We start from the raw sequence: 21,445 nt of genomic DNA on the forward strand, positions 1-21,445 counted from the left end.
AGTGTTTGTCGGTACTAAACACTCAACTTTTGCTCTCACACGGGACACTGACGCGGGTTCCCTGAGTGAAAGTCCTGCGTTTGTTTGACCCATTCAGCTCCATTTCCTTTCCACCGGCCATCACAGGATTTCTGGTCGGTCGAGCGTCGGTATTTGACTCCTTGGGAGGAAGACCAGACGGGAAACGAACAATGCGCTCCACCCTGCAATTAATCACTGACATCGACCTCCACGATAATAGCCGCATTACTTTCTGAACACTCTGTACAGCTCTGCCGTATCGCAAAGAAGAAAATTATCTCCTCGTATCGTGGGAATTCAAAACCCTGGTCTCGTTGTGTGCTTTTTTTGTGGCGTTGTTTGTTTGCGTTCTCCTTGTCAGCGTGTGTTTTGTCAGATTTCTCACATTCCTTACAGCAAACGATGCGCTCTACCCAGAGCGAGATAAGCTGATTCTCAGACAGCGTGTACCCAAAGAGGATGTTTTTTTTTTTTTTAAACAAAACATTGTCTAAAAATTCACAACCTTTGGCACATGTAGATGGCAAGAAAAGGAGTGACAAAGGTCAGCGTGGATGGATGGATTAAAAAAATGTAGGATTTTCATTCAGGGAACTGATGGTAAAGTTAAAGATTAAATATTTAAAGTTACGTACTTACATTATATATAATTATAATAATTCATGGATGCAATGTAGCAACAAACATTCTGATTTTGACCTAAACCAAAATCTTTCATTAAGGTGCTTTTGACATGTTATTACTGATGAGATCATTGTGTTTTATGTAAAACTTTAAACTTGCAACATCACTAAAACCAATTAAATCTAGTTGAGTAAATAATACAATATTTCTCTCTGAAACATAGCTCAACATATGCTAGCATACACTAGCATATAAAGTAAATACTCAAGAACCTCATTTACCTGATAATTGCACTACACTACGGTGCTTAAGTATATTTGCTTATATCACTTGTGTGTTTTAATTGGTGTGTGATGATGTGCCTCACATTGAAGATATCTAACTTCAGGTGCATTTCCTTTCCTGTGACAGTCTACAGATCTGCAGTACCATCAGTGCTTTTCCACATTCTGCACTGACGCGTCTATGTCGTGTCACAGAAAGAGCTGTTGCACCACAGCAGTGAAGACGGTATACGTATCACACCTTTAACCCTTTGTTAATCTACACGGAGCCCACACTGTCACTAACTGAACTCCCTCAATAAATATTATTGAATTTTTGGAGAAAAAAAAACGAAACGCAATGTCAGAGAGAAATCCTAGATTTTTGAAACTATTTCAGCAGCGAAAACAGGTGAAAACCCAAAAGATGAAAGCTAAAGTCTACAGATCACAGTGTGAAAGTGTAAAGCTCCAATAGTCTTAATCCACTTTTACAATCAATGGCATAGAAGAGCGCTAGTTAATGATATGCTAACATACTCTGCTATGATATGATTGGTCAGTCTGCATTCAAGAAGCAGAACTAAACAAAGGGTCAAAAGCTTATTTACACATCCAGCTGTTAAGGAGCAACATTAGCATTCATTTAAAGCTCTGTTTAAGTCCAGCTGTTGAATGTAAGTCCAAAATTTACTGTCTTTTAGCTGTTTTGGGTCCCCATCAATTCTTAAGGAAAACATTTTTATCTTTAGTTGCTAAAACAGCTACAAACTTTGGGCAAAAATGGCACCGTGAGAGCAATGACAGTAAATAAAAAAAGTAAGGTTGTCCTTGGACAGTAACACAATGAGCATATATGACCCTCCCTAGCAGCTGGTTTTAACAGCAACTGTGTGGTGTTGAATTTAATATGCAACTTCTACGAGTTTCGTCTTAACACACCCATTAGCATTTGTGTCTGTTAGCATCACATGCATAACAAGACGTAGGACTGAATGTCATTAACCAACACAGCCTTCAGCGACAGCCGAATGCAACATCGTAAAATGTAATCTCTCTAGGTCACCGTACCAGGTCAGACTCCAATAAAAACACACCCAACTAAACAAAGAGCACCAAACACAACATGCAGGCTTCTCAATACTAACTTGTAATAAATCATCTGATGTTGCTGTGTCTAGGTCAATTCACCATGACACAAAAGAAAAGCTGACATTATGACGCATTCAGACTTACACCCCGCTAGCCAACTATTCCTGATAGTGCCAGTGTGTTTGTTTGACTGTGTGTGTCGGTATGTTGAACAAACAAATTTACAGAAGGGTTATTTAGTGTGAACACATTTTTACTGAGTATGCATAAACATCTTAAAAGGAACAGTTATGTATAAATAATGCCAGAAAATGTGACAACAATTATGTTATTTGACATGAAACTTAAGGACATTTCTTTTCACATGAAATCAAAAGAAATATAATACAGATTGGTTTCTCATGAGATAGATTTAATTGCTTTCTGTCTCATTTGTCTGTGTTTATCTTCGCTTTTTTCAAGTCTGATCCTTTAGTAAAAGTGTACAATCATAAGTTAACCTTTACGTCATAGTCATATCTCTGACAAAAGTCTTTAGCCAACATGGCTTATTATTATGAAATCAATGTCTCCAAATGTGTGGATGACTGATTTATTTACATTTCCTCCGCGATGACCTTCTTCCTCCTCGTCTTCTTCTGGATCTCACTTGTGTTGCTGCTGTTGTTGTTGTGGTTGCTGCTCACACTGCTGGCTCTCTTCATCTGGTACATAATCTTCGCCGCTTCATCGGAGAGAGTCTGCAATGAGGAACCAGCAAGTAAGGGACACCTATTGTTAAATATACAACATTTAACGTGAGAGAGAGCTTTAGAGGCTAATTGTTTGCCATTGTTTCCATTAGGGATGCACAGATACCACTTTTTACTTACATTAGGGTACTGAGAGTAGTTTCTTGTTTACTTTTAACCACAGTTGGTTTAAAAAAAATAGCAAAACATAAATATGTATAAATAGCAACAGGGCGATGACCCAGAATATTAAGATATTTTGCTCAATAACACAAACAAGAATGCCAACTTAACCTCAGAGGTAATAATAAAGTGAAATAAATCTGATAAAACAGACACAAAGTGAATCTTATTTAGTTTATTTGACTGATGAAGTCATTTCACTGCACCCTCTTCAGTTTAGGGAATAATGAACCTCAAGTTATCAAATATTAATTAATTGGCTTCATTGATAATTTAAGTGCTTAGTGATTACCTGGGATTCCATCGTGATGTCATCACAGATTGTTGTCATGGTGTCCATCCAGTTGCCATATATACTCTCTTCTTGTTGGAAAGGCCTCTGCTTACTATAGGGGGCACACACACACAGACACACACACACACTTGCCTTAATCCACAGTTTAAGGACACGCCTACAGGGACACAGAGTCCCCGTAATGTGGGTGGTCCCCACAATGTCATGTACACTACATACACAAGACGTGTATATGTATTTTTAAATGTTAATGTAAAAATATAAACTTTCCATCATGTGCTGTCGCATCATATGGTCAATACCATGATATCTTGTTATCCCATCCTTGATTGGATTGTATTTTCATCTCTACCTGGATCGGAGGTCAAAGGCTCTTCAGAGGCTAGCGAGTCGTACCTGATTTGTTTGTGCAGGTCTTGCTGTGCTTTCAGTTGCCTCTGCGCCTCCTGCACGCGGCCCTCCATCGTTAAACTGGCACAAAGTTGAGCGCAGTGAACGCCGAGCACCGCCATGTTGAGGCTACCGGCCCAAATATGACTTCAGGCGGAGGAGACAAGAGAAATACTCTTAATTACACATTTCTACAAGTACTTATTTAGGTTTTGTGGCCTGAAGATATCACATGTATCCAAAGACATCCTCTTTAATTGTATTATAATAATTAAAATATTTAATATTGTATTTTACATACTGTACTTTACTCAATTTTATGTAATTTTTGTATAGCTATTTTAAGCACTTTGTAACCTTCGTTTCGAAAAGTGCTATATAAATATAAAAAATCGGAATATTAATACAATTACATTCTTTTCAATAAAGTACAATGCATTTCTTTGAGGACACTTCTTTTTGACAAAAACCATTTCAAACTTCAATATCTGATAAAAAAAAATATTTAAATGTAAACATTTGTTTAAATAAATCAAACATAGACTTCGGTGTTAACTATGATAGTTTTTGATGACGGACAGTAAAGTCAATATCACAAAAGTATTGTAAGTTCAGTCTTCACCTGCAGGTGGCGACCGGTCGCTGTTCAGTAATAACACGAGTGACTTTTTCTCGGTCTCTTGTCTTGAAGCTCAGCTGCAGTTGGAATGGAAGTGTGTTCCTCTGAAGGAAAACTGTCACACACACACATTGACATTACTGTGAGTCCCCACAATGTCAGTGGAGCTGCCGCCACACGGTCCCCACAATGTCAGTGGAGGTGCCGCCACACGGTCCCCACAATGTCAGTGGAGGTGCCGCCACACGGTCCCCACAATGTCTGGGGAGCTGTCGCCACACGGTCCCCACAATGTCAGTGGAGCTGTCGCCACACGGTCCCCATAATGTCAGTGGAGCTGCCGGCCCACGGTCCCCACAATGTCATGTAAACCAGACACGAGAACATGGTAACGTTGATTGTGCTCGACTCACCTTCCGTGAATTCTGGTTTTACAGCAAACTGGATGGTGATCTCCAGCCCTTTGGTCACGTTCCCTATCACTCTCACCAGTTTGTGATTGTTTTCATCCTCATAGGGAAAATACCTACAGGAAAAAGAGAAGAGAGAATTTTAAAAAGTCAACACAAAAGAGTTGCATTTTATTTTGAAAAAGGTAAATCAGTAGGAATATGAACGCATGGATTTTGGCACCTAACCCTGCTGGTTAGTGACTACTAAAGCGTTAACATGGACCAGGCTTGTATTGGTGCCTTCGTTGATATGTATATTTTTGTATGTATATATTTTGGTGTCAGTCACCACTCACACTCCATCAGGAGCAATCACAGTTGCTGTGACTCCAGTTGCAAGTATGTTGTCAATGGAGGCCGACTGGATCTCTGTTGCAACCGTACCGATGCTCACGATGTTCACCTGTGCAGAAGAGGGAGCAGGTATTTAAAATTAGCAAAACAACAAGTCAAATTTATCTATTCATAACATTTGTACACATAATTTGTTGCACTATAGAGTCTATTATACCAATGTATCGTGCTACATCACACAATTTATCAACATAAGAGAGTCTAATTCAATCCTACTCGCAAATGCAAGTGCTCTCTCTCCACTACTGAGTTATTTATACACGATAAAAATCTGTGAATGTATGTCTCACCCTTCCTCCGGTAGTGTCTGCGAGTCTCCCAACGTCTGCCAGGCGACAGTCTGTCCCTTCAAAGGTGATTACCGATATTATAACTCTGGGTGAAGAAAGAGAGTTCATCACATTGTTATTATAACGTTGGATTTAATGGGATTAAATTGCGCGGTCTTGTAGGCGATGCTCACCCATCCTCCACAGCCTGGAGAGCCAGCTGTCTGTAGAAGTATGGAGTGAGCGGCGAGGAGGACAGAGAGGGAGTTTGCTCCATCTCACCAAGTCCAATGTTGGCGCTGCCGTCAGTACACAGAATCACCTGCAGGGAACACAGAAGATCAGGGACGCTCTGTTATGTGTTGCATTCAAGATGAATGGTAGCCTCTAAATATCTAAGTCTGGAAGTCCATCTATAAGTTGCAAGTAAAATATCTTCTCCGATATATTTTCTGTTTGTTTATCATTTTAGTATAACTGTTGTGTTGTATAGATGCTAATCGCGATTAGCATTTCTGCATTGACATCAATGTTAAAACAAGCTTAGACGCTAACTGGTCAAGGGAGTCTTGAATTAATGGTTACTTTTCTGGCATAATGGTTGTATGTTGAATCATAGCTTAATATTCATGTGTGTATATGGACTGTTTGTAAACTCATTTCATGTTATGTATTTACAGTTTTACAAAATCAAGATTCTCACTGCCGTTAACTTTTTGCTAAACTAACCGTCTAGAAGCAAGAAGCAGAATAGACTCCATTACCCACAAGTCTGCTTGTCACTTCTGTCTCTCCCCAAAGACATGTCAATATAAATACAAATACCAAAAAAGCAGGAAGAAATAAACTAACCTTTGACCCGGGATACCTCGACGCCATCGCTACCGAGGCTAACGCTGCAGGACCGAGACACGTGGCGCCATGTTCCCTGAGGCTGAATCCAAAGAGATATATATTAAAAAAACATATATTCAAGTTATGAAACACAGAGATGGTAATTTAATTAATAATTAATAGAAGCGTTGTGGAGTATTTAACTACACGTTCACTCACTCGTTGACCCTCTGTACTAGTTGGGGGTACGTCTCAGCGATGCAGTGCGGGATGCTATAAGCCGCGCCCTGCTGCCATATATGGTCGTAGTCGACCAGCGCCCAGTCCCTGAGAGTGAGAGGAGTGCCAGTACCATCGCCATATATTACAACCTGGAGAAACAAAATGTGTATTTAAGCGATGCAAGTATTTCTACTATTTCTATTTTCTACAAGAATTTTTTTCTTCTTTCGTGAATAGATGCAACGTCCATACAAAATATCAGTTACTTGATTTTTCACATTAAGTCTAAGAAATTAAGGCAAACCTACAAAAATGGCGTCACAAAAAAAAAGCAAAAAGGACAATTTTGTACAAAGTCCGGTTGAAAAAAAGAATGTAATGAAGGGTTTGTTTTTCTCTTACATCACTTTTATTAACGCTCACATGGTTGGGAACCACTCAAGAGTTTCAGCATTTTGTTAATTTAATAAAATAAAACATAATGAATATGAATATTTTACTTTTTTTCACCCTGGTTCCGTCTTCATAAATAACTTTTTAAAATGAAGGAAATAATGTCTCCTACCTCATCGTTGAACGTGACCAGCGCCACCCTCCTGTGAGGAGACTGCTGCAGCAGGGAGGACAGCGCCCCCTGGAGGGCGTCCTGGATACCCTAAGAGAAAAGAAACAACACCCAGCAACAGCCTTTTAACTCTATATATATATATATATATATATATATATATATATATATATATATATATATATATATATATATATATATATATATATATATATATATATATATTATTTAAAGAGGATAAAGAGAGTCCCGTGGTGATTTAGGAGTGAAGCAAAGAAACAAAAAAAGTAAACCTCACCTCTAATCTGGATATATAAACTGGAGATCCATCGCTTGATGCAACCTGTGAGGAAGATGATATATTTCTTCACATAAATACTTACACATTCACACTTACAAGCACACACACACACCTCTGCAGTGACAACCATGCTGCCAGAGATGTCCACACAGAACACCACCACCGTGTCCTCCAGGTTCTGGTAGTCGTCGTCGCTCTGAGTCGGCAGGTAAAGGTCGTCGGCGTGCGGGCCGACAAGCGCTCCCTCCACGCCGCCGTCGCTCACGCCGTTTCGACACCCGCAGAACTTGCACACCCACACCTGAACCCGAGGGGAGAGGCGGGGAGGAAGCTTATCGCTAATTTCATTCAGAAACTTTGCATTTAGAGAAACCATACGACTGCAGCAGATATTGCGAAACCATTTTCCACTCACGTTGCTCCGTACGGAGCTCAGGCATGACAAGGCAGCACTGCATTTCCCACAAACCACCGGGCTTTGAACGCTCTCCAGGCCCGAGGCTGGTTAGAGAAGAAGTGAGAAGAGTTGGAAAAAAGACAAACAATGCAACAGGTGCGTGTTTGCGGTCGCGACCTCTGACCTCGGCTCAAGTCGACCAGGTCCCCGACGTTTATCGAGACGACGTTGACGTTGGCTTGCAGCCGGCGTCCTCCCTCCTCACCTCCTGTCGGGACACGGCAGAGGAGTGAGAGGAAGAAACAAAGGCAGAGCGGCGGAGGCAACTTTGAAGACGCTCGCGATTCGCCTCACCTCTGGGGGGGACGGGAGGAGGGAGGGAACGAGGAGCGACGGGAGGAAGAGGAGGGAGGGGACGAGGAGCGACGGGAGGAAGAGGAGGGAGGGGCAGAGAGGCGGGACGAGGCTTTCTGAGGCGACGGGGAGGCAACGGAGGAGGAACCGGGCCTGAAGGAGGACAAGAAAAGAAAGTAGTACACAAGTACTTTATTTTGACATACTTGTACTTTACTTGAGTTTAATGTATTCATACGTGGTTAAAGGGGACAAATCATCACATTTGTACTTGTGTACTATGACTTGAGTAAACCCTCGACTAGGGTCTGTGTTTTTTCGTGATATGTCTGTTTTAAAATTGAATATTGGGATTATACAAAAACTTTGAAAGGAGCCATTCTGCATAGTGATTACTGGAAGTGCGTTTTGCTGATACTACTTCTAGATGAGGTATTTGTATTTAAGCACTTTTTCCACCGCTCTAGTTAAGACGTTTCACCGCCTACACGGCGGGTGAAAGCGGTACAAAATACCAGATGCCTTTGTATTAATAAATGCCTCTTTCTACATTACCGTCGCACTTTTTTCACGATTTTTATATTTGTTTTTTAATTTTTATCATTTATTTTTTAGGTAAATGAGAATTTTGCCGCCGTAAAACTTCTCTACGGTTTTTGTTCTTTAGTAATTAAAATGTTCCGACAACCTTTTTTGCATATGAGGACTTTCCCTTGTTAAGTGGCTGTCAGCACAACTCCCACACCACACTCGCACACACACAGACACACACACACACACACACACACTTAGACGTTGCCTTTCCTGTTATTTCCCTGCAATACTCTTGAAAGTGAGATGAACTGAAAAACAGCAGCTCTGACACGTTGACCTTTATGAACGCTGAGTTTTGGTGCAAATGAGTGTGAAATAAAGAGAAGAAGAAGAAATAAAATCACCTTGATGTTCATCAGCCGCTCTGTTGTCATTCTGCTGCTTGATGAGAGAAACACCTGTGGACGCTGGGAAGATGAGTTCATTAGCAAATAATCATTTAAACTGGAGTAAATACATTTTTTGGGGGTTATTGTTATAATCAGTTGAGGAGGAACGGCCAGTTGAAATGATTAGAAAACACGCTCTTATTTTGAAATAAAAGCGACATAATCAGAGAGCCGAATGCATGATAATAAGGTTCAAAGGAAATAATTAAAGCATTAACTTCATGTAACACGTGCCCGGTTAATTCGTAGCAAAAGGGGTCGTCAGGCGTTTAAACAACTTCCTGTTTCACGTCGCTTTCCCGCCGCAAAACACCATGGCAACAAATGTTGCGTGAAAACGACGCAACTTCTGTTCGCAAACGTGACGGTAGACCGACATCTGAAGTTGATCTGATTCAATCTGTCCGGGGGTTAAAGAACAGAACCATCACATGCTAAAAGCTAGCCAACATGGCACATTGAACTCAAAATGGCTGACTTTCTGGTTCCTGGTTCCCGAGAGGCTCAAAGAGGGAACACGGCCAGAGGGATAGCTTTTGAAAGATAGCTAGTTTTGTTCTAGTTATGAATAAAAACTCTCACCTGCTCCCTCGGGCCTCCAGTTACACACCACGTGACTGCAGGCAAACTCCATCTGACAGAAATGGTTATTTTTCAGGTTAACAGGTGGCTCTTAAACCCACGAGAACAAACATTTCCTGTTTGAACAACTGCGACGGAAAAGAGAACAACAAGGAGAAAACTGTCCATTTAAGGGTTCAACATTAATAACCATAGTGTGTTACTGTATACTGTGATACACATATGTTCTTTTATCATAATAATGTAGTGGAATAGTACATATAGCACAGTGATACTCAATTTACTGCACAATAAAGTGCATTGAAAAGAAACGTTAACATAAACTAGTAGATAAAACAAGTTTTATATTGAAAATATAAGTTGTTCAGCCCCAAATACTTGATATCAGAATGTGTATTTCACACTAACTGAGCTGCAAGCATATCCTTGGAAATAAATACCATATTGTATTAAAGTATCACGATATGGAACATAAGAGATGATTGATTTGCTTCATGAGACATTGGTGATCACTAGCTGGAGGAAAATAAACATTTTAATACATTTTATTATCTTTTATTTGACTATTTAGTCTATTTATTTTTAACCAATTATCCTGCAGGTTCACATACAGATACAACAATCTGTTGTTTATTATAATTTCTTGGAAATCGAATGAAGAAAATGTTAAAAACTAAAGAGCTATTCCTTCTGTTTTCCTGTTTGGAGCGTTTCTTTATGAATGACACCAACATTTGAGGGATCTCACGGTGGAAAAGGTTCAAGATATGTTTTAAAGAAACATCTTTATACCATGTCTACATTCAAAATATCTAAAATACACATTTAGGAGTTTATCTTACATCTTTGTGTATTCGCTTTTGTCTATTTCTCCTGAATTAATCCAAAGTGTCGATAAGAAGACGCCTCGTAAACGTCACTAAACGTCAACATGAAAATACAAAATATAGCATAACAAGAAGTATTAAGGTCCATGCAGGTAAATACATGAATACAAAGTTAACTTAATATTTACCACACAGACATGACGGGTGTCAATCTTGTTCTCTGAAAAAGAAAAATACACTTTTCTAAACATTTGTTTCAAGCTGTTTAAAGCAGCAGATATCCACACAAATCCACTTCAACTGTGCTAGAAACTAACTGATGCTATTTATGACTTCCATTTTGGTTTCTCAGCGTCTTCAGTCACAGCGGGAGCGTTACACACTCGTTGTGTCGAGTAGTTTTGTGTAAATGTCCCATCTGTTGTCTGGATATGTCGAATGTTTAATTAATGGCATTTTAAAACATTGTCAAGTTTGTTCAAATAGAAAATGAAAGTGAACAGTACACACACACACACACACACACACACACACACACACACACACACAACTGACGAACACAAACACACACTTTACAACAAGAACATATTTACCTTTTATTGTTCGCCAGCTCACAGCTGGCGTCGCAACAACTGAAAATGTTTGTAACGCAGCAGGTTATGGATATGAGTGTGCGTGTGTGTGTGTGTGTGTGTGTGTGTGTGTGTGTGTGGGCGTGTTCAAAGTCGACATCGTGTGTCAGGAAGTCAGCCCTCGGTTACCGGTCGAGAGAAAGAAAAAGAGATAAAAAACGAGGTGAAACAGATTTGTATCTACACTCTTGATCCTCAACAAACACACACATTTCTGTGTGAAAACACACTTTTATCATGTTGCCTTTATTGATTTAATATGTTTAGAACAGTGTTGTTCTAACGGGAGAGTTATAAACTAATTATGAATCAGAATATAGTATTATTATTGGACTATTTGACGGTTTACTCATCACGCATTATTTAAAATAATGTGTCAAATCATCACCTTTTTATTTATTTGTATTGTCTAGTTGTGTCAACTATCACCTGTGACAATCTAGTTATTAGTTACATTGTGTGTAAATGTATGCTCTCTGTCGTATTTCATGAGCAGTAACAACGAACGGCCCATTTACTTCATCAAGCTCAAAATCAGTAAAAATGCAAATTTATTTTAGTTTTTCAGGTTGTTTTTTTTTTTACACATTTTTGCTGGCCTGTGGGCTTCATTTTAACGTGTCACATGACCGAGAAGAGCGTCTTGACATGTCTCAAGAGGCTCAGATAGATTTGTTTTTTAAAAAAACAAACATTTTAGACCTGGGTATTTATTAAAATATATATATTTTTTATTAATTCTTTCTGTGTGTGTGGTGGTTGGGGACCACTGCCTTAGCTCCTCCTCTTCTTCCTCCTCGTCCTTCTGCTCCTCCTCCTCCTCCCCCCCACATCCTCCTCCTCCGCCTCCTCCTCCTCCATCATAAACCCGACAGTAGAACAACTTAGAGTTTGGAAATACAGTTCCTGATTTTTATTTGTTTTGAAAAAAGGAGGGAAAAACTTCCCATGAACTTTGCATGCGAAGAAACCGCCTCCTCCTCTTCCTCCTCCTCCTCCCCCCCACCACCTCCTCCGCCTCCTCCTCCTCCATCATAAACCCGACAGTAGAACAACTTAGAGTTTGGAAATAAAGTTCCTGATTTTTATTTGTTTTGAAAAAAGGAGGGAAAAACTTCCCATGAACTTTGCATGCGAAGAAACCTCCTCCTCCTCTTCCTCCTCCTCCTCCTCCTCCTCCTCCCCACCACCTCCTCCGCCTCCTCCTCCTCCATCATAAACCCGACAGTAGAACAACTTAGAGTTTGGAAATAAAGTTCCTGATTTTTATTTGTTTTGAAAAAAGGAGGGAAAAACTTCCCATGAACTTTGCATGCGAAGAAACCTCCTCCTCCTCTTCCTCCTCCTCTTCCTCCTCCTCCTCCCCCCCACCACCTCCTCCGCCTCCTCCTCCTCCATCATAAACCCGACAGTAGAACAACTTAGAGTTTGGAAATACAGTTCCTGATTTTTATTTGTTTTGAAAAAAGGAGGGAAAAACTTCCCATGAACTTTGCATGCGAAGAAACCTCCTCCTCCTCTTCCTCCTCCTCCTCCCCCCCACCACCTCCTCCGCCTCCTCCGCCTCCATCATAAACCCGACAGTCGAACAACTTAGAGTTTGGAAATAAAGTTCCCGATTTTTATTTGTTTTGAAAAAAGGAGGGAAAAACTTCCCATGAACTTTGCATGCGAAGAAACCTCCTCCTCCTCTTCCTCCTCCTCCTCCTCCTCCCCCCCACCACCTCCTCCTTAGAGTTTGGAAATAAAGTTCCTGATTTTTATTGGTTCGAAACTATTGTGTGTTTTTGGCGCCCAGCCAAAGCTTTAGATCGAAAACAGAGGGGAAAAACTCCCCATGAACTTTGCACGGGAAGAAAACTTCTGGTAGAAGCTTTACGAAGAGAGCTCACCTCTCCTCGGACGGCTGGGCGTGTTTGATGGTGTGTGGCTGCAAGAGTTGTTGTGTCTTTATGAGGACTATAGTCTCAAGCCCACGCCTGTCAAGTGAAATCACTTCACTTGACAGGCGCAGAATCAAGCCAGAGCCCTCAAGCAGCCCTCCATCACACGCCTGGAAAGTGAAATCACTATACTTTTTACTAACTTTTTACTAATTTTACTAATATAAATGCCTGACGAGACTTGTAAACAGAAATGTTTGTTTTTTTTTATTTGGAAAGTGAAATCACTTCACTTTCAGGGTGTAAGATGGAGGACTAGGACTCGATCCTACACATGTAAAGTGAAATCCCTTCACTTTACAAGCGTAAAATCAAGCCTGAGCCCTCAAACTCACGACTGACAAGTAAGTCGCTACACTTTCTAGTTGTGGGATTGGGTCGCCGGCTGGGTCTCGGCCCTCAAGCGGCTCCGGCACGGTATCAGCCGATGGTACCACCTTCTATTTTTAATCCTGGTCAATTGTTCCATGACTGTTTGGAGCTGAAGTTGTTTGTCTTGGAGCTCTTCTTTGCTGACGTTGTTGATGTGGAAGAGCAGGGCCTTCTCCTTCCGCCAAAAGCTGGTCTTCACCTCCAACTCGTAGGTCTTCATCTCCAACTGCTGCTCCACCTCCACCTTCTCCCCTCGCACCACCTCCAGCTGCGCGAGAAACTCCTGTTCCTTCTCCCGGAGAATGTTCTCGAGCTCCTCGCGGAGGCGTCGTTCCTTTACCACGGGGTCTTCCTCCAGAACCAGCGTGATGGTCACGGTGGATTTCTTGCACCGGGGCTTGGTCTCCGCCTTCTTGTCCTCCACCCTCTCGTCCTCCACCTTCTCATCCTCCACGTTCTCGTCGTCCACCTTCTCGTCCTCAGCCATCTCGTCCTCCGCCTTCTTGTCCTCCGCCTTCTCGTCCTCCGCCTTCTCGTCCTCCACCTTCTCGTCCTCTACCTCCTCGTCCTCTACCTCCTCGTCCTCTACCTCCTCATCCTCCACCTTGTCCTCCACCTCCTTGTACTCCACCACTTCGTCCTCCACCTCCTCGTCCTCCATCTCCTCGTCCTCCACCACAAAGTCCTCAATGTCCTCGTCCTCCACCTCCTCGTCCTCCACCTCCTCGTCCTCCACCTCCTCGTCCTCCACCTTCTCGTCCTCCACCTTCTGGTCCTCCACCTTCTTGTCCTCCACCTTCTTGTCCTCCACCTTCTTGTCCTCCACCACGGGGATCCGGTCTGACTTCAGCTCCAGGAGGACGCCAGCCCTCTCCTCCCACAGCCGAGTCATGCCCCGGACGCCGGACACCGCCTTGCCGATGTCGCCCTTTGCCAACATTTCGGACGCTCGAGCGGCGGCGGCCGCCCCGGTCTGGAGTTCCCTCAAACGAATTCTCTCGGCGGCCACCTCAGTCTCGAGTTCCCTCGAACGAGTCCTCTCGACGGCCAGGAGGTTCTCGAGTTCCCCGTAGCGAGTCCTCTCAGCAGCCAGGAGGTTCTTGAATTCCTCGGTGTGAGTCTTCTCAGCAGCCAGGAGGTTCTCGAATTCCTCGGAGCGAGTCCTCTCGGTGGTGAGGAGGTTCTTGAGTTCCTCGGAGTGAGTCCTCTCGGTGGTGAGGAGGTTCTTGAATTCCTCGGAGCGAGTCCTCTCGGTGGTGAGGAGGCTATCGAATTCCCTCGAGCGAGTCTTCTCGGTGGCCAGGAGGTTCTCGAATTCCCCGGAGCAACTAATCTGGCCAGCCAGGAAGCCCTCGAGTTTCTTCGAACGATACTTCTCGATGGCCAGGAGGTCCTTCAGCTCCTGGATGTCCTTCTGGAGCTTCAACTTGTCTCTTTTAGCTTGTAACAGGCCGGCCTTAAGGCCTGAAACCGCCTTCGGTAAATCTAAAGTCAGGTCAACCCTCATTTCGTTCGTTTTCTTCACTTGACGTAGCTCGATGCTAGCAACTGACACTAGGAAAAACTTGCTGATAGCAGAGCTTGCTAGCCTCGCCTATATATGAATTTCTCCGGACGGAATGTGTGATGTCATCGAGGACGCCTTTGATGGAGGCACAGGAGTGTGCCTTTGACCCTCGTTGCTAGGATACCAGATGGAACGACTTTGTTTACGGTTGAGTTAATCTGTGAATGAGATGATTCTGACCATCTCTAAAATATGAAAAATGATTGTAAAAAGTGGAGAAAAAAAGTGAATGAATAAAATATACACACATACATACTTATTTTCTTAACTATTATGTAATAAATTACTATTTTATTATTATACTATCATATATATTTATATATATAGGCATGAAATAGTAATTTATATATATATATAAATTACTATTTTATTACTATACTATTATATACTATAGTATATGTATATGTATATATATATATATATATATATATATATATATATATATATGTATATATATATATATATATATATATATATATATTTACATTGTACTCATATTTTTATTACCATAATTGATTTATTATGGTAATAATAAATCAATTATTTATTATATATATATATATATATATATATATATATATATATATATATATATATATATATATATATAAATATAAATTACTATTAATCACATTTTTAGGACTTTTCCATGATTTTTGACAATTTTCATGAATTTTGAATACAAATTTAAATCAAATTTCCATTTTTTTAAACCACATTTCCAGGACTTCTAAAAATAATTCTATGACTTTAAACCAAATGTCCATGAGCAAACAGTGTGAAATGTGTGTGTAAACAGTAAAAAGTGATAAAATGTAGTATCTAAACTAACAATGAGGATTCAAAGCATACAGTAAACCTTAAATGACACAAATGAATGAGAGACAATAGTTTGATTAAAATAATAAACATTAATATAGATGCCTGTATGTATGCTGCTGATATTTTGAGCCAAACTAGTGTAACTTAACCCCACATAGTGAGGAGTCTCCTCCTTTTGTCTCCCTCTTCTTTTTCTAGACAGATGTAGCCGGGTCATTTTTCAAAATAAAACATTTCAGACCTTGATAATTAATCAAATATTTTATTATTATTCATTCTTTCTGGAGGCATGAAAGTGTCCGATGTTAACTATAATGTGCTCTGCTAGGTTACTTCTGTCCCTCCAGCGACTCCAACACGGCTCTCAAGATGGCGGCGACAGCCATGGCGCCGGGGTCGGGCAGGGTGACCCGCTCGGCTGCGATGTAGCTGGCTCGCCCCGCCCTCGCCGTGAGGTCACGGGTCGACTCCGCCCCCGAGGCCGCTTTCTAGGCAGAGACAGGAAAAGGCCAAAAAAGGTGAGGCACGAGTCAGCATGTTGAGAAATCAGTGTAGCGCCACCGCAGTGGGAAAGTATGCTACTGCACCTGCACGGCTGCCTGAAGTACAGCCAGCTGTCCACCAGGTGGTGCCGTCATCAGCTTCATCAGCTCGTCCACAGCAGGACACAAAGCATCCAACTACAACAGCAGAGGTAAGATATTATTTTAATAAGGAAAGGCTTTGCCGAAATGGAAAAGATGCACGAAAAGCATCAGGAAAATGAGAGAATATGTCACCATTGTTCTGTCTCCAGGCTCAGCACCGCCGTACCTGGAAGACCATTACAGATCATTTCATTATTACTATTTTAATTTATTTTTTTGCCTGTAAAACGACACAAAATAATGACAAAAAGCGCGTGGGAAAATTGTATAATGTTTACTGAAGACTTTCTACTATTGAAACCTTGATGTTTTTTTTCTTTTAAATGATTATTTCTAACACAACTTGTACCAGAAAAACACAAACACACACCCACAATCCAATGCACATAAACTTTAAAGGTATATCAAAAACGGTATACCGCACCTCCTCATGGCCTGTGTCCCAGCATGCATTGCACTAGCCCAGGCTGCAGCGCTGCTCTGCCCCTTAGTCACATGACCAGCCGCTGCTGTCAGGAACAGACTGTACAACTGACAGAAGTGTGTGTACTTGTGTGTGTATCAACGACCATTTTGTCAAACTGTGTCAAATATGTCAAAAACCTACCGCTCCTGAAGACCCGCCCATCTTCTCCTGGACCAATCCGGCGAGGGCCGACAGCAGTTGTCCGGGGTCACCGGGGACAGCGTGACGCTGGAGCCACTCCTGAATGGCTGCATGAGCGTTTTCAATAGATAAAACATGTCTTTTACACGTGTTCTCGCAGCTGTTGATGTGAAACGGGGCGTCCCACCTGTAGCAGCCTGCGCGTGAGTGTTCCCACAGTCTCCGTCCCCTGCGGCGCGGTCCAGGCTGTTGAGTTCCTCCTGCTTCTCCAACAGCGTGGAACAAACCCTCTCCAACGCTCTACGCATCACAGGACTCAGTGGCCCTGGCATAGACACCCCCCAAAAAACAGTCTTTCCATCTATATATCTAAATATTTGTCATTTAATAACACTCATTGATTATTCCAGCCAACTTGATTGAGCCGCAGTTCCTCTAGTGGCCACAAGGCGGTGGCATTGAACAATAAAATACTAAAAAAACTCAGAAATATGTTTACAGTTTGAGTCTTCGTTGCAGATTTGATTTTGGAGTGTTATGGCGGTACTCACACATGAACACGTCGCACAAATTCATCACTTCATACAAATTAAATGTTTTGTGTACACACTGCAGGACACTGACCTTCAGAGTGCGCGTCGTCTTGTGGCCGTGCGCTCGCAGCTTGAGGTTCTGTGATGTAGTTGCGTCCGCTTACACACACGCTGCTGATGTTTGGCCAGGCGGGGGCGCTGGTCTTAGCATCTGTATGGGATGCAGGATGTTAAACGCGTGTGTGTGTGTGTGTGTGTGTGTGTGTGTGTGTGTGTGTTGTCGTGCTTCTAAGTCTTTGTGGGGACCATCTGAGTTTGACCCTTGTGAGGACTTTTTCTTTTCTCTTCTTAAAATGGCAGTTTGAATTAAATACTAGGTTTTAAGGTTAAGGTTAGTATTGGGATAAAGGAATAGTTCAACATTTTATCTCTTTTCCTCTGGTTGTATAGAAGTATTGCTAAAGATGCATTCTCTCTCCTGACCACCAGGTGGCAACTCCTCTGGTTGTATAAAAGTCTCTTGGCCTCAATCTCTAGTTTCAAGTCTTCTTCAATACAGCATCATGTTCATTTAGTACATTATGGTCATTTAGAGTCAAACAGACCATAAAGCAGGGGACGCTTTAGGGGCGGGGCTACAAGGTGATTGACAGGTCGACAGCATGACTTTGTCCGGTCAAGGAACTTGTTTTGTCTTCAAACTTTAACCCTTTCAACGTGTTTTTTTTTCAGTTCAAGAACATAAATTTAATGTTTTAATCACTTAATAAAAGCATTTCCAAAAACGTTGCCCTATCCCTTTAAGAAAAGGGTTCACGAGTATAGCAATACATGTGCCGCCCATCTGGGTGCGTGTGCGCTCACCAAACAGCCTCAGCGTCTCCTGGTTTGCCCTCATCAGGCTCAGCGACACGGCCGCCATCTCCAGCGACGTCATGAAGGACCCCGACATCACCCTGGCCACTACCACGCCGCGGCCCTCTGTCAGCGCAGAAACAGCCCATGTGCTAGCGGGTGTTGAAAAAAACTTCTTTTTTTTAAATTTGTGCGAATGCATGCATCGTTACCCAGACAGACGATGGCCGCTCTCGTGACCACAGCGACCTCCAGACAGGACAGCGCTCCGAGGTTGTTCACACACACAACCACACTGTCTCCTGTAGAAAAAGGACATAATTTCATTAAAAAAAAACCCATCTGCATGCATTGAAAGCGAATGCAAAGAGAGAGCTGACACACACCTGATTTAAGAGGCAGATGTGATTGGCTGTCGGGGTCGGTCATGTGATCGATCATGGTCTTCACCACCTCGTCCGCGGACGCCACCTGAGTTACAAGACAAAAGGAGACGAATAAGTGAACGTGTTTGAGGGTAAACGGCTTCATAGAAACAGCAGATTGAGGACGAGAGTCACCTTTGACCTTTTGATTCCAGGTTCCCCGTGGATTCCTTAAGACAAACAACATTTATGAATGACAGTGTAGCGCACCGCTCCGAAATATACTCCTGCCTTTGACTGCTGATTTCAAATATATTGATAAATTCCCAAAACCAAGGTGAGAGCTGTGTACAACACCGCAAAAAACGATAATTATGTTGGCTTACGCCTCGTTAGCATCATTAGCATACACACAGTCTTTAGTCCGTCTCTAACTCGCTCTCTTTCCCCCACTCATCTCTCATCCCGTCCTCCATCTCTCGTCCTCCCTCACCCAGGCCCAGCTCCATGTCTCCGGGCGGCAGCTCAAAAGAGGGCCGGCAGCCCGGAACGCTGCACGGCGACAGACTCACGCCGAGAGTACCTGGAAGACAAGCGCCGCCACAATAAAGTACCTCAAGGAGAACACAGTATTCCAAGAGGGGGGGGGGGGGACTCACCGACGCCCTTCAAAACCTCCGTCATCTTGGAAACGATCTGGTCCAATGAGGAGCCTTCTTCTGCGAGTGCGCCTGCCAGCTGACAGAAAGTTCACAACACACAACGTTGTTGTCGAGATGCATGATGGGAAACGTAGGATAGAGTGTTTTTATAGTTCGATCCAGACTAGGAAGTAAAAAAAGTAGGATATCTCGGCCCGTTGTGCTTCTATAATAACCCAGATTTACTTTAGCACTTCAGTAGCACTTAAAATGTTGTTGTTTACCTTGTGCACGAAGATGGCGCCGCACAAGCCTCTCCTCCCGGCCTTGCCGGGTCGGTCGAAGGCGCAGTCCTCGCCGACCATCACCACGTCCACAGCGACGCCGCGGTTACGGGCCTGCTCCGCGGCCAACCCGAAGTTGAGGCGGTCGCCGGTGTAGTTCTTCACGACGAGGAGCACGCCGGAGGCTCCTGCGGAGCGAGGAGGGCGGTTACACCTCAACCTGCACCCAAGAAGGGTCACGAAACGCCCACAAAACACGAACGCACGGGTACGGTACCTGCAGCGTGCAAGCTGAGGATGGCGGCCAGGATGCTGGCAGGAGGCGGCGACGCAAACACTCCGCCTGCGACGGCCGCCGACAGCATACCTGCACCCAGGTAACCTGGAGACGCACAGAGACGGATGGAAGACGGTTTCTGGCTGAAAAAAAGTCACTAAAATGAGACATTATCTAAATAATTATGAGTTAGTTTCTGAAAATAATGAGAAACTAAACATGAATACCACAAATACTCTGAAAAAAAGCTTCACTACATGGTAACAACTAGGGAGAGGTACCTAGTTTTTCAAAATAAAAGTCCCAAAAGGTAACTGTATCGAGAGAGATACGTGTCTTACCCCCGTGTGCCGGCTCGTGTCCCGACCCGCCGCCGGACAGCAACGCCACTTTTCCCCTCAGGTTTTCCAGGTCGGACCGAAGCACGACCCTGTGGCCCTTCAGCAGAGAGAGGCCCCCATTGGCCCTCACGAGGCCGCACAGCGCCTCGTCCACACAGCTGTCCACTGAGTTGATCAACTTCTTTCTGGGCTGAGAGGGAGTTCAACAACAACAACATGCTCACAAAGTTTATAGTAGAACCACAGAATGATGTTTTCTGCCGTTAATTTGTATTCTTTTTGGTAAATATGCTATATAAAAACAGATCCTTACGTTTGTAAAGTAAGGTTACATTGCAGTCTTGTTCAGACTGACCTCTGCTATGCACACGTGTATGGCCATGAGATTTTACTGTACAGTTTTGGAGAAAACGGACTTCAAATTTTAAGGCTCTGCTGTTTGAATATTGCGAAATTATGAATATCATTATTACATTGTAGCTGATTTTGAAGTCACTTCTCTCCAAAACTGTACAGTAAATTCTGAAAGCCATACAAACGGACATAGCAGGGATCAATCTGAACAAGACTGCGTTGTACTTTTAATTTACAAGTTTAAAGATGTGCCGTTTGAATATGAATATCATCATTTTGTTTGAGCTTTTCTCTGGCTTCTTTGTGCTGCGTACCGTCCCCGCACCGTAACACCTAGAGGCGCATTCACTCGGCTGATGTGGGCTCACTTGCGTGGACTCTGATCCTTTGGAGTATCAAGCGTGTAAAGTGATGCAACCAGGCAGAAAGAAAAGCCTCCAGTGAAGCTTCATGTCCGCCTATTTTATATCATATTATTTCCAGAAAGAGACATATTTTTACCTCCATTTGGACTTCTCGTGCTTCTTTTCCCTTCCGACAGCAGGTAACCAGACGAGAGAGAGAGAGAGAGAGAGAGAGAGAGAGAGAGAGAGAGAGAGAGAGAGAGAGAGAGAGAGAGAGATCAGACAGCTTTTGCAAGAAGGACACCGGATGTTATGCGACTTTGCTTACAAAATAAAACCATATAAAATATATATTTATTTATTTTAAATATGTGATAGTACAATAGGATGGAAAGTCCTAAAACCGAATAATCTTCATGCAATTTTCTTTTAAAAACGCCTAAAAATGAAATAATAACAATACTAAAGAAGAACATTTTATTTGTTGAACTATATACGGACTA

The 21,445-nt window shown here is 42.6% G+C and overlaps 3 protein-coding genes across 3 annotated transcripts; all 3 read right to left on the reverse strand.

Moving 5' to 3' along the window:
- Positions 1-2,475: 2,475 nt before the first annotated feature.
- On the reverse strand, positions 2,476-9,583 carry si:dkey-9k7.3 (circularly permutated Ras protein 1). The gene is made up of 17 exons (XM_068588287.1): positions 9,532-9,583; positions 7,967-8,119; positions 7,797-7,877; positions 7,631-7,716; positions 7,328-7,516; positions 7,213-7,257; positions 6,915-7,004; positions 6,347-6,498; positions 6,146-6,227; positions 5,488-5,615; positions 5,315-5,399; positions 4,967-5,073; positions 4,632-4,744; positions 4,222-4,333; positions 3,606-3,746; positions 3,207-3,300; positions 2,476-2,740 (listed from the first exon to the last, which is right to left on the reverse strand). Exons 1-17 carry the CDS (start codon positions 9,581-9,583, stop codon positions 2,597-2,599), a joined length of 1,854 nt encoding a protein of 617 aa, XP_068444388.1. The 3' UTR covers positions 2,476-2,596.
- A 3,544-nt stretch (positions 9,584-13,127) lies between these two features.
- On the reverse strand, positions 13,128-14,889 carry LOC137792305 (uncharacterized abhydrolase domain-containing protein DDB_G0269086-like). The gene has a single exon (XM_068587929.1). It carries the CDS (start codon positions 14,810-14,812, stop codon positions 13,295-13,297), a length of 1,518 nt encoding a protein of 505 aa, XP_068444030.1. The 5' UTR covers positions 14,813-14,889; the 3' UTR covers positions 13,128-13,294.
- Positions 14,890-15,998: 1,109 nt separating this feature from the next.
- Positions 15,999-20,316, reverse strand: tkfc (triokinase/FMN cyclase). Its single transcript, XM_068588029.1, has 16 exons — positions 20,245-20,316; positions 19,904-20,008; positions 19,627-19,814; positions 19,361-19,439; positions 19,195-19,284; positions 18,897-18,931; positions 18,723-18,807; positions 18,549-18,638; positions 18,346-18,462; positions 17,573-17,692; positions 17,136-17,273; positions 16,949-17,055; positions 16,766-16,872; positions 16,474-16,507; positions 16,282-16,374; positions 15,999-16,182 (listed from the first exon to the last, which is right to left on the reverse strand). Exons 2-16 carry the CDS (start codon positions 19,989-19,991, stop codon positions 16,024-16,026), a joined length of 1,530 nt encoding a protein of 509 aa, XP_068444130.1. The 5' UTR covers positions 19,992-20,008; positions 20,245-20,316; the 3' UTR covers positions 15,999-16,023.
- Positions 20,317-21,445: the final 1,129 nt, after the last annotated feature.

The sequence above is a fragment of the Clinocottus analis genome, unplaced genomic scaffold (assembly GCF_023055335.1).
Source record: "Clinocottus analis isolate CAN_PGR_092001 unplaced genomic scaffold, fCliAna1.0.p SCAF_21, whole genome shotgun sequence".
Classification (NCBI taxonomy): Eukaryota; Metazoa; Chordata; class Actinopteri; order Perciformes; family Cottidae; genus Clinocottus; species Clinocottus analis.

What these genes read in the sequence shown, in the direction of transcription:
- si:dkey-9k7.3 (XM_068588287.1), bottom strand. Translation starts at nt 9,583, where the DNA reads ATGGAGTTTGCCTGCAGTCACGTGGTGTGTAACTGGAGGCCCGAGGGA. An exon ending in TCCTCCCGTCCCCCCCAGAG is followed by an intron (nt 7,878 to 7,966) that starts GTGAGGCGAATC and finishes TCCCGACAGGAG; the next exon opens with GTGAGGAGGGAGGACGCCGG. An exon ending in CTCCAGGCTGTGGAGGATGG is followed by an intron (nt 5,400 to 5,487) that starts GTGAGCATCGCC and finishes TTCTTCACCCAG; the next exon opens with AGTTATAATATCGGTAATCA.
- LOC137792305 (XM_068587929.1), bottom strand. Translation starts at nt 14,812, where the DNA reads ATGAGGGTTGACCTGACTTTAGATTTACCGAAGGCGGTTTCAGGCCTT.
- tkfc (XM_068588029.1), bottom strand. Translation starts at nt 19,991, where the DNA reads ATGCTGTCGGCGGCCGTCGCAGGCGGAGTGTTTGCGTCGCCGCCTCCT. An exon ending in AGACATGGAGCTGGGCCTGG is followed by an intron (nt 18,932 to 19,194) that starts GTGAGGGAGGAC and finishes GTTTGTCTTAAG; the next exon opens with GAATCCACGGGGAACCTGGA. An exon ending in AGCCTGGAGACAGAACAATG is followed by an intron (nt 16,375 to 16,473) that starts GTGACATATTCT and finishes CTGCTGTTGTAG; the next exon opens with TTGGATGCTTTGTGTCCTGC.